Genomic DNA, 12,500 nt, shown 5'->3' with positions numbered 1-12,500 from the left:
AAAGTGTATGAAAGGGTAATGAAGAAAAATATTATGAAACATTTAATAAAAAATAATTTGTTTAATATAGGACAACATGGTTTCGTACCCGGAAAAAGTACACAAACCCAGCTGTTAGTCCACCGTGAGAACATATTCAAAAATATGAAAAGCGGAAATGAAACAGATGTGGTTTATCTAGACTTTGCAAAAGCTTTTGACAAGGTAGACCATAATATATTAGCGAAGAAAATTAGAAAACACAATATCGTGGATAAAGTAGGAAGATGGTTAAAAGAATTTTTACACAACAAGAAAAACAGATAGTTATTGCAAACGATGAGAAATCGGATGAAGCCAAGGTAATATCCGGTGTGCCACAAGGTACGGTGTTAGCTGCAATACTGTTTGTTATTATGATTGAAGACATAGACAGTAATGTTAAGGATTCGGTAGTGAGTAGTTTCGCTGATGACACAAGAATAAGTAGAGAAATTACTTGTGATGAAGATAGGAACGCTCTACAAAAAGACCTTAACAAAGTATATGATTGGGCAGAGGTAAATAATAATTGGTATAAGAAAGTGACCAGCCTGTTTCCTGGGTATATTAGAAGTGACAAAGCGAAAGGCGCAGGGTGGGGGGAAGCAGTAAAGAAGTGAAAGAAGATGAAGGAGAAAAGAATAAAAAAAGTAACTTTTGCAAACCGTTTATTGAGTCTCGGTTCTTTCAGAGTGCTAATGGTAGGAAGGCAACGAAGAACCATTTCGCCATCTTACCAGTTCCAGGACTTGAGTGGTTTGCAAAACTCATTTTTCTTTTTCTCCTTCTACTGTTTCCTCTTCTTCTTCTTCTTCTTCTTCTTCTTCTTCTTCTTCTTCTTCTTCTTCTTTTGTTGCTACTGGTTCTTCACTTTCACACCAATAATAATAATAATAATAATAATAATAATAAATAATAATAATAATAATAATAATAATAATAATTTTGGAGCGTACAGTATTCGTTTGAATGCTGCTCCTTTAATAATAATAATAATAATAATAATAATTATAATAATAATATTTATTATTATTTCGAAGTTTCACAAAGGCTTCAAGTTATAGTATTGGACTCATAAGCCAATTTACTTACATATATATGTGTATATATTTATATATAATCATACATGAGAGAGAGAGAGAGAGAGAGAGAGAGCAAATACCGAACTGTGGTACTGACGGGACAATCAAGCTCAGTCCACTGACATTCCCCCGCCCGCGCGCGAGAGAAAGAGAGAACGCACCCGGCGCGAGTCATAGCACAGAACGCGCTGCAAAAATATCAGATCTCCGAATTACCCCAAAGCCGCCAAATTACGAACGAGATATTGGAAAATTCTTCCCTCCGTAACTTCTGAAAATTCAATGGAGCCGCGCAGATTATGAGATATGTAAATACTTTCTTCATTAGTCTTTTGGAGACCTGGTGGAGTCCTCCGGTCAGTTCTCTTCATTGGATTTGCCTTAGGAGTTCAAGGGAAGGTAAATAAGCCAGTCATCTTGCTCATATATATTAATATATGTATACGTATATTTATATACATGCATATACATGCATGTGTGTGCATACATAGGTATATAATATATACTTATTTGTTTCAATAAAGTCTGAACGAATGAAGTACATCTATGGGTATTAAAATATACTCGTACACATATATATATACATGCGTCTGTGTACATTATATATATATATATATATATATATATAATATATATATTATATATATATATAGTATATAGGGAATACTTGTGCGCGCGTCCAAGTGCGTTATGTGTTTGTTTGTATGTGTTCAAGTATACACCAGCAATTATGTGAATAAACATTTTTCCGTGCGAATACAATAATGCAGACATTGCGCTGCGCACACTGCCCTACATACACTTTTACATGCATGCCAAATTTTGGCAGTGTATTAATATATACGCATGCGTATGTATATGTCTGTGGAAAGGATGAACGCATGACGATTTGTGACCATGGAAGTCATCTGACCCATTATTATCATAATTCTAAGAACGCGAGTACATTTACTATAGTAGATTCACATCAACCGTGCATCTGATGTCTAGGCCCGTCCCTTACGACGTTCCTGATTGGCTGTTGATAAGCCAATGACAGGGCTGGAAACTCTCAGTCTCTCTCGAGAGTTCACAAATGCAGGATGTATGTTCCACATCTCCTGAGGGATACTTTTCAAAGACATATCCCTCAGAGAAGTGGAACAAACATCCTGCCTATGTGAACTCTCTCGAGAGACTGAGAGTTTCCAGCCCTGTGACTGGCTTATCAACAGCCAATCATGAGCGTCGTAAGGGACTGGCCTAGACATGAGATGCACGGTTGATGTGAATCTACTATAGCTGTCGAATGGTCTTAGAATATTGAAGTCTGGTCAAAGGCCAAGCGCTTGGACCTATAAGGTCATTCAGAGCTGAAAGAGTCGTTGAGAGTAGGACTTGAAAGGTTTAACAGGAGGAGAGCCTCGCAGTTGAATTATGATACAATTGTCTGGAAAGGGTGGATTGATAGGAAGGACGAAGAAAGATAATACTAATGGAGGTACAGTTAAGAGAAATGAAAGGGGTTGCAGCTAGGGGCCGAAGGGAGGCCGCTAAGAACCTCAAGTTAGTATTGCCAGAAGTAGAATACCCTCTATTGTGGCGTGCGAAAACGGTGGATTTATTCCTCTATTGTGGCGTGCGAAAACCGTGGATTTATTGAAGTTTCTTTCTAACCGCAGGTGTGGGATTGACTTCGTCCACCGGAGGTCCCCAGTTCGGCTCCACTGAGGAATCGGTGTCGGTGAAAGAGGGCGAAACCGCCAGGCTGCCCTGCCAGGTTTTCCATCTCAAGGACCGGAAGGTATTGGATTTGTACTGACCCTGTTTTTTTTCTCTCTCCCCTTTCTGAACTGCTGTTGTTATTATTATTATTATTATTATTCATATTATCTTTATTATATTATTATTATATTATTATTATTATTATTATTATTATTATTATTATTATTATGATTTGTCAATATTTCTATTATTACTATTATTTCGTTATACTATGTATATATTTTTTATTGCTATCATCATTGTCATTATTGTTATTATACCAGACATATATTATATATTATATTATATTAATTATATTATATTATATTATTGTAGTACATTCATTATTATTATTATTATTATTATTATTATTATTATTATTATTATTTATTTATTTATTTATTTATTTATTTTTTTTTTTTTTTTGCTCTATCACAGTCCTCCAATTCGACTGGGTGGTATTTATAGTGTGGGGTTCCGGGTTGCATCCTGCCTCCTTAGGAGTCCATCACTTTTCTTACTATGTGTGCCGTTTCTAGGATCACACTCTTCTGCATTAGTCCTGGAGCTACTTCAGCCTCTAGTTTTTCTAGATTCCTTTTCAGGGATCTTGGGATCGTGCCTAGTGCTCCTATGATTATGGGTACGATTTCCACTGGCATATCCCATATCCTTCTTATTTCTATTTTCAGATCTTGATACTTATCCATTTTTTCCCTCTCTTTCTCTTCAACTCTGGTGTCCCATGGTATTGCGACATCAATGAGTGATACTTTCTTCTTGACTTTGTCAATCAACGTCACGTCTGGTCTGTTTGCAACGTATCACCCTATCCGTTCTGATACCATAGTCCCCAGAGGATCTTTGCCTGATCGTTTTCTATCACTCCTTCAGGTTGGTGTTCGTACCACTTATTACTGCAGGTAGCTGATGTTTCTTGCACAGGCTCCAGTGGAGGGCTTTTGCCACTGAATCATGCCTCTTTTTGTACTGGTTCTGTGCAAGTGCCGGGCATTCGCTTGCTATGTGGTTTATGGTTTCATTTTTCGTATTGCACTTCCTACATATGGGAGAGATGTTATTTCCGTCTATCGTTCTTTGAACATATCTGGTTCTTAGGGCCTGATCTTGTGCCGCTGTTATCATTCATTCAGTTTCCTTCTTTAGCTCTCCCCTCTGTAGCCATTGCCAATTGTCATCGCTGGCTAGTTCTTTAGTCTGTCTCATCTATTGTCCGTGCATTGGTTTGTTGTGCCAGTCCTCTGTTCTGTCTGTCTTTCTCCTGTCTCTGTATATTTCTGGGTCTTCGTCTACTTTTATTAGTCCTTCTTCCCATGCACTCTTGAGCCACTCATCTTCACTGGTTTTCAGATATTGCCCCAGTGCTCTGTTTTCGATGTTAGACGCAGTCCTCTATACTTAGTAGTCCTCTCCCTCCTTCCTTTCGTGTTATGTATAGTCTGTCCGTATTTGCTCTTGGGTGTAGTGCTTTGTGTATTGTCATATGTTTCCTAGTTTTCTGATCTATGCTGCGGAGTTCTGCCTTCGTCCATATTCCACTATTCCTGCGCTGTATCTGATTACTGGCACTGCCCATGTGTTATGGCTTTATGATATTTCCTGGCGTTGAGTTTTGACTTGAGTATCGCCTTGAGTCTCTGCATATATTCTTTCCTGATCGTGTCCTTCATCTCTTGGTGTTTTATATCCCCTCCTTCCATTATTCCCAGGTATTTGTATCCTGTCTCATCTATGTGTTTGATGTTGCTCCCATCTGGTAGCTTTATCCCTTCAGTTCTCGTTACTTTGCCTTTTTGTATGTTGACTAAGGCGCATTTGTTTTTCTATTCCAAACTCCATCCTGATGTCCCCAGATACAATCCTTACAGTCTGGATTAGGGTATCTATTTCCTTGATGCTCTTACCATACAGCTTGATGTCGTCCATGAACATCAGATGGTTGATTCTGTTGCCTCTTTTCTTGAGTTGGTACCCGGCATCCATCTTCTGTAGTACTTTTGTCATGGGAATCATGGCTACTACGAAGAGTAGTGGGGACAGTGAGTCGCCCTGGAAGATCCCTCTCCTGATATTAACCTCTGCTAGTCTTATTCCAGAGCTTGTAAGTATTGTATTCCAGTTGCGCATTGTATTTTTTGAGGAAGCTGATGGTGTTTTCCTCTGCCCCATATATTTTCAGGCATTCTATTAGCCATGTGTGTGGTATCATGTCGAAGGCTTTCTTATAGTCTATCCATGCCATGCTTAGGTAGGTTTTTCCTTCTCCTACTGTTCTTCATTACCATTTTGTCTATCAGGAGCTGGTCTTTTGTGCCCCTACACTTCCTTCTGCAGCCTTTCTGTTGGTGGGGGATGGTGTTTGTCTCCTCTAGGTAGTTGTATAGCCTTTCACTGATGATAACCTGTTAGTAACTTCCACATTATTGGTAGGCAGGTGATAGGCCTGTAGTTACTGGCTATATTTCCCTTACTCTTGTCTTTTTGTACTAAGGATGTTCTTCCTGTGGTCATCCATTTGGGTGCTTGGTGATTTGATACAATGCTGGAGTTGTTCTGCTATTCGTGGGTGTAGGGCCTTGAAGTTTTTGAGCCAGTATCCATGGACTTCATCGGGACCTGGGGCTTTCCAGTTTGGCATTTTCTTTAGTTGGTGTCTGACTGTGTCTGTCGTGATCTCTGTGAATCTTTGTTTTTATTCTCCCTGTTTCTTCTTCCTTGACTTCCTGGAGCCATGTTGCATGTTTGTTGTGTGATACCGGATTGCTCCATATGTTTTCCCAGAGTCTCTTACTTGGTTCGGCTTCAGGAATTTCTGGGTGGTTTGTCTTCCCTCTTAGTTTGGCTGTATAGTCTTTTCTGGTTGGTTCCGAATAGTTTGTTCTGTTGGTATCCCTTATTCCTGTTCATGTACCGTTGGATCTTGTGTGCTTTGGCCTTAAGCCTCTGTTTTTACATCTTCTATTGTGTTGTTTAGTCCCCTCTCTTGTACTTTGTATTTCTCGTTGAGTTCCTCCCTTGTTTTCTTGCTTCTTAGCCTTTTTTCTGCCATCTCTTTCAGTTTACTCAAGTCAGATCTCATCACCATGATTTGCTTTTCAGGCGCCTTTTCCAAGGAGGTTGCTGTTTTGGTTTCTGTTGGGTTGGGTGTGTGGTGTGTGGTGTTCGAATCCCCATCAGTTCTGCTACTAATCTTGCTCCTGCATATACCAAGTTATTTGTTTCTGTGATACTGGTGGTGTGTATTATGCCCATTATTTCATTGACCTCACTTGTTTTCTCCCTTAATTTCTTGGTGTTGTAGGCTTTCATGGATGGGATTTTTGTTCTCTCTGTATCTGGCTCCATCCATTGTCTAATCTTTTCTACCCATTCCGTCCTCTCTGTTACTTCGTCGGTGTTTCTTCGTGTGTCGTTGTTTGGTACCTCATCCTCCCTGTCGTCTTATTATTATTATTATTATTATTATTATTATTATTATTATTATTATTATTATTATTATTATATTATTATTATTATTATTATTTGTGTATGGCTGGAAACAGACCTTCTTTCAAACAAGTTTTATTAAAAATAATGGCAGAATTCACAGAATTGATTTTATATAAAATTCTTTCAATTCTCCTTATGATTTGTCTTTCTGGCACGCTGGTATTATAAAGCAGTTGTCCAATATTCATCGTGTTGACGACCTACAGCACGATGAATATTGGATAACTGCTTTATAATACCAGCGTGCCAGAAAGACAAATCATAAGGAGAATTGAAAGAATTTAATATAAAATCAATTCTGTGAATTCTGCCATTATTTTTAATAAAACATATTAATTATTCTTATTATTATTATGTCAATATATACGTTTAATACTACTATTATATCATTATACTATATATATTATATATATATATATATAATATATATATATATATATATATAGTACATATATCTATATAAATATACATTTATATACTATTACTATTGTCATTATCATTATATCAGACATATATATTATATCATTGTAGTACATTTAATATTATTATTATTATTATTATTATTATTATTATTATTTTCACTCAGAAGATGAACCCTATTCATACGGAACAATCCAGTCACAGGACCCATTTACTTGAAATTCAAGTTCCCAAACAATATGATGTTCATCAGAAAAAGAATAACAGAAGGCAACGGGAAATGCAGGCAGAAGAGATCACTTATTAAAAAAACAATAATCAATTAAACGAATCATTAAATAGATACAAATGCAAAAATGGTCATAATACAAGGAGAATTGTATTAGCTAGACGAGAAATTGCTATAGGAGGCATTAAAGGTTGATAGTTTAGGTCAATCCGGCCTTATGCCAGTACACTTCCTTACCCAGAGGCGCCTGTTAGTGTGGTATGTAGTTCAGTGACATAAGGGGAATAGTGTGGAACTTTGGACGTGGGCTTAGCAACACAGTCCCTACAAAAACAGCAACAGGCGCCTTTAGATAAGATATTTAATGTCTACCGATTACATTTTTAGCATTTTGAAAAGTTGCGCGAGCTTATTCCATGAACCACACTGTTTGAGTAAACGTCCACTTCAGTTGTTAACCACCCTTTGATGTGCAAAATTCACGTCAGCATTCTGTTTCAATCAGACGATTTTTTCCTTTTTTTTCTGAATTGCTATTTCCAATCGTGCTGTGCTCAACAAAAGGAGATTGTTGAACTTCCAGATCAAGGGGAGATAACAGACGCTGAAGTGAACTTCATAAGAGTTGGGTTGGAGTTGGCGAACAGAAAAAAAAGTAGACGAGATTACGAAATCACAGCGAAGGTAGTGCCATTATTTTAAATGAAAATATTCCACGTAATTCTAGACTATATCGTAAAAAGAGAAAAAAAAGAGAGGCGTGGTTGATGATATAATACCTGTTAAAGTCAAAACAGCCTGAAAAAAGCCTCTAAATGGAGATAACAGTAGCGGCACTGAAAACACCTGGTTCACGGAAATATATCGTGACGTCACTCGGTAACCCTGGGATGGAGTTATCTTACCAATATCTGGTAAAATTTACGCGAGAGATGAAAGAGGTCATTAGTAAGGATTACTCGCAACTTACAGGTCTCCGGCATATTTACAGTCGTTCCTGGGAGGCCTCCATTAGCCGGAGCGAGTACTAATTACCATAATGGCTGTATATTATCAGCGGAACTTTACGGGTGGAGGCGAAATGGAGCTCGCCAGGCGCCACCACCACCACCACACCACCAGTGCATGTGCAGTGATGTGCGAGGTCGTACAAAAAGGCCCTATCGTTATTCATGGGTTAAAATACCGGGTTCGTGACCCCGCACACACAAACGAGTACTGTTTACGAGTGGCTAACGTTTTCGCATTGTTTTCATCACCTGCGTTTGCCCGTCAGGCGACAAACACATCCATCCTTTTTATTTTTTATTTTTTTTGGCGCGAAATGTTAGGAATTCGAGCTTCCGCCGTTACGAGGTATTCATATCAATAGTTACGGTTGATTTGCGCCGCGCTGGCTGGCGAGAACTGTAGGATTTTTAGTTGTTTGGGAATGCGAAATAATGCCAAAAAAATACCCAGCTAGTTTGTTCGGACGATGGTAAGCTCAAGCGGATTCAGTGCAGGTCTGTCTATCTGTCTTTTATTTTGAATACAGAAACGGAAATTGTTGTTAGAATGACTGCTTTACTTTATGCAAATTTCTGTACAGATAAGATTACTGAGGTAACATGTCGATGCCCCGTAAATTTCTGATATATCTCAGTCATAAAATACATTTAGATAAGCCATCACAATGCTAAAGGTATCAAATATAGAATTTAGGCCAAAGGCCAAGCACTGTGACCTATGAGGTCATTCAGCGTTGAAAAAGAAATTAACAGTAAAAGGTTTGAAAGGTGTAACAGGAGGAAAACCTCAAAGGAGTTGCACTATGAATCAATTGTTAGGGGAGGGTGGAGAGAATATGATGGAAGAAAGAGAATATGAAAGGAGGTACAATAAAAGGAACGAAAGGGGGTTGCAGCTAGGGGCCGAAGGCATGTTGCAAAGAGCCTTTTAAGTAATGCCTACAGTGCACTGCAAGTATCATAATATGATGAGACATCATGAAAGGATGTGAGATGATGAACGCTAGAATTAAACAAACATTTCTGAGAGAATAAACGTCTGAAACCTCATCAACGTTTGGCAGACGATAAACATTTTTATGTCGTGAACGTTTCTGGCTTTTGGGAACACCCGAATGAAAAGATTTTTTGTTTTCCTTTTCGAGGTGACGTGGCTGAGGAGACGAGACCTTCACATTCTCACGACGGGCCATCACACTTACTCAGCCGATGAGAGGTTTCAGGTAGGTGGGCAGAAGACGCCTTTGGGATGAAGTTTTTTATTCAAGAGAAATTCCTTTTCATATTTATATTCTATTTTAAAGTTCCAGGTAAGGGGTTGATTTTACTTTTGAAGTTCCAGGTATTTGATTTTGTGTTTTGACAGTATAGTTTTAAGAAGGTGAATTTTACTTTTGAAGTTATGGTAAGGGAGTTGTTTTACTGGAGTTTTCAGAGGTAAGGAGTTATTTTACTTTTGAAGTTATAGGTAAGGAGTTGATTTTACTTTTGAAGTTATAGGTAAGAGATTTACCTTTTGGAGTTTTAAATTAGGTAAAGAGTTGATTTTCTTTTACTTTTGGAGTTTTATTTTTAAGTTAAGGAGTTGATTTTTGTAGGTGGAATTGTTTTGATAGGTAAGAGTTGATTTTACTTTTGAGGTGGAGTAGAAGCGGAATATTGATAAGTTCCAGGTAAGGAGTGACTTTTGAAGTTCCAGGTAAGGAGTTGATTTTACTTTTGAAGTTATAGGTAAGGAGTTGATTTTACTTTTGAAGTTATAGGTAAGGAGTTGATTTTACTTTTGAAGTTATAGGTAAGGAGTTGATTTTACTTTTGAAGTTCCAGGTAAGGAGTTGATTTTACTTTTGAAGTTCCAGGTAAGGAGTTGATTTTACTTTTGAAGTTTTTCCCAGGTAAAAAAACGAGTTGTGATTTGAAATTCATTTTGAAAAAGCCTTCCAGGTAAGGAGGGACGTTTGATTTTTATTTTTGACACAAGTTCCAGGTAAGGGGGAGTTGATTTGATTTACTGTTTTGAAGATTATAGGGTAAGGTGAGTTGATTTTACTTTTGAAGTTATAGGTAAGGAGTTAATTTTACTTTTGAAGTTATAGGTAAGGAGTTGATTTTACTTTTGAAGTTCCAGGTAAGGAGTTGATTTTACTTTTGAAGTTCCAGGTAAGGAGTTGATTTTACTTTTGAAGTTCCAGGTAAAGAGTTGATTTTGCTTTTGAAGTTCCAGGTAAGGAGTTGATTTTATTTTTGAAGTTCCAGGTAAGGAGTTGATTTTACTTTTGAAGTTATAGGTAAGGAAGGGCTTTTCAATATCTAATTTTTACGTGAATCTCACTTTAAGGGAAATTCCTCTTAGTATCTACATTCAACCTTGAGGTTCCACGTCAGGTGAACTTTTAAATAAAGTTTTAGTTAAAGCAACAAATGCTAATGCTCAAATTCTATCCTGAATTCGCAGGTGGGTGGATAACTTTCTTTTTATGAAGTTTTCTGCAAAGAAATTACCTCCTGTGTTCATATTCTATACTGCGTTTTCAATTACAGAAACAGGGTTTCATTACGTGCATTCTTTCGCGAACCTGTAGGCAAACAAAATACTGTTTTAATTCCTTTAATCTTTGATGAGGTTTTCCAGGTAAGGAGCAACACTCATTCGCCACATGTCCTGAGGTCAGGAGGCAAATGAGAAAAACTTATTAATATTATTTTTTTTAATCGAATTTCCAAGTAGGGAAACTAATTCTACATTCTTCCTTTGTTGCATGAAGTTTGGGGAAAGAGAACGTGCCATGTTTTTCTGATTCTTAAGCTGTTTTTCGTAAAATTCTACGCATAAGAAACCATTTTTTGTGTGAAGAAATTCACAATTGCGTGAAAAATTGTGCAATAAAAATCCACAGTTATATAGTGATGAATATTTCTATGTAAAATAAACAAACAAAAGACTTTATCGATTCTCATCAGTATTCATGTTACCAATGACGAGGACGAAAAAGCCTTTGTTCATTTTACAAAGTAATATTCATTACTATATATAACTGTGGCCTTCTATTACAGAAAAACCAATTTTCATTTATATTATTTATTCCATAAAGGGCTAAGAGAAGGAAAAAGGAATAGATATCAAATCCCATGCTCGTCTTTCATCGTGCCATCGAATCTTCATCCTTTCCAACTCCTTCCTCCTCTAGATGCTGCTGTCACCTCCTGTCTATTAGACTCTGTTGCTATACAGGAACGAAAGCTTATTTTCCGAGCTTCTCATCTCAGATGGAAACCGTTTTGAGCTTTCCTTCTAACATCAGTTATAAAAGCAGTCATTTCTTTCCTTTTTTTTTAGTCTATAATAATAAAATCCGGGTGGATCTTATTCGTCCTCCCCCGGGCGAGAGTAGGGGAGACATGGCACCGCCGCCCACCCCCTGTAAAGCGGTTTCCCCGGGCCGGGGTAGGTAGAGGATCGGGAGGGTAGTGGAGGCACCCACCCCTCCTCCTGCAAACCTGTCTGTCCGCCCCGGATGGGGCAGAGTAGCTAGGGGATCAGGAGGATAGAGGAGACTTCCAACCTCCTCCTGCAAACCTGTTTGTCCGCCCTAGGTGGAGGCGGGGTATGTAGAGGATCGGGAGGGTAGGGGAGACACCCAACCTACTCCTGCAAACCTGTTTGTCCGCCCCAAGTGGAGGGGGGGTAGGTAGAGAATCGGGAGGGTAGGGGAGACACCCACCCTCCTCCTGGAAACATGTTTGTCTGCCCTTGGTGGAGGCGGAGTAGGTAGAGGGTCAATAGGGTAGGGGAGACCACCACCCTCTCCTGCAAACCGGTTTGTCCGCCCTAGGTGAAGGCGGGGTAAGTAGCGGGTCAATAGCGTAGGGGAGACACCCACCCTCCTCCTGAAAACCTGTTTGGGAGGGTTGGGGGAGAGAGAGGCGTCAGGTTCCAGCGCGTGGTTCGTTACTTATATTAATGGACTCTTTAGCATAAGAAAACCTAAAACATTCTGTTCCTTACTGTTTTCACAGTCAACTTATAGACATTCTCTGTTTACAAAGATGTCTAACCAATACGGTCTTTTTAAGGCACAATTCGCCAATACAGCCTCCATATTCATTGCTCTCTGAATAATCCCACAGCCATAGTTATCAACTCCAAAAGGCAAAACAGTTCCTTTTTACAGTGAGAAAATAAGCAAGATAAACATGATCTCGAATCCGTTCATTCGTTTCGCAAAGAAGAGGGTTTGAACAGATCTCGAAGTCCATTGAGAATGACGGGAAAAAAATATTTAAGGAAATCATGCGAATGAGTTGCAAAATCTGTATGGATTCTCGTATGTTTACACAGTGCATGTTGCAAAATGAAACCCGCTAGGTTAAGCGTTTGTATATTTGAAGAAGAACACTTTACAATAAATGGGAAATACTTCTCTACCTACACCAATTCATGGACATATTTCCAACACCAAATTCATGGCCATATTTCCATACCAA

At 38.3% G+C, this 12,500-nt stretch overlaps 1 protein-coding gene across 3 annotated transcripts in view; it reads left to right on the top strand.

Annotated features, from left to right (window-relative positions):
* The window catches only part of LOC135197054 (hemicentin-1-like), a 47,205-nt gene that overhangs the window by 18,419 nt on the left and 16,286 nt on the right, over nt 1-12,500 (top strand). For 2 of the 3 annotated variants that reach the window (XM_064223990.1, XM_064223989.1), the window contains exons 3-4: nt 2,765-2,886; nt 9,161-9,242. In XM_064223990.1, the coding sequence (XP_064080060.1) occupies nt 2,765-2,886; nt 9,161-9,242 (204 nt within the window). The remainder of the gene's footprint in view (nt 1-2,764; nt 2,887-9,160; nt 9,243-12,500) is intronic. The other variant, XM_064223992.1, reaches the window with a different exon arrangement.

This window comes from Macrobrachium nipponense, chromosome 18 (genome assembly GCF_015104395.2).
Source record: "Macrobrachium nipponense isolate FS-2020 chromosome 18, ASM1510439v2, whole genome shotgun sequence".
In the NCBI taxonomy this organism is placed as follows: Eukaryota; Metazoa; Arthropoda; class Malacostraca; order Decapoda; family Palaemonidae; genus Macrobrachium; species Macrobrachium nipponense.
Note: the sequence above shows the minus strand (reverse complement) of the source record. Positions and strands in the feature narration are given on the sequence as shown.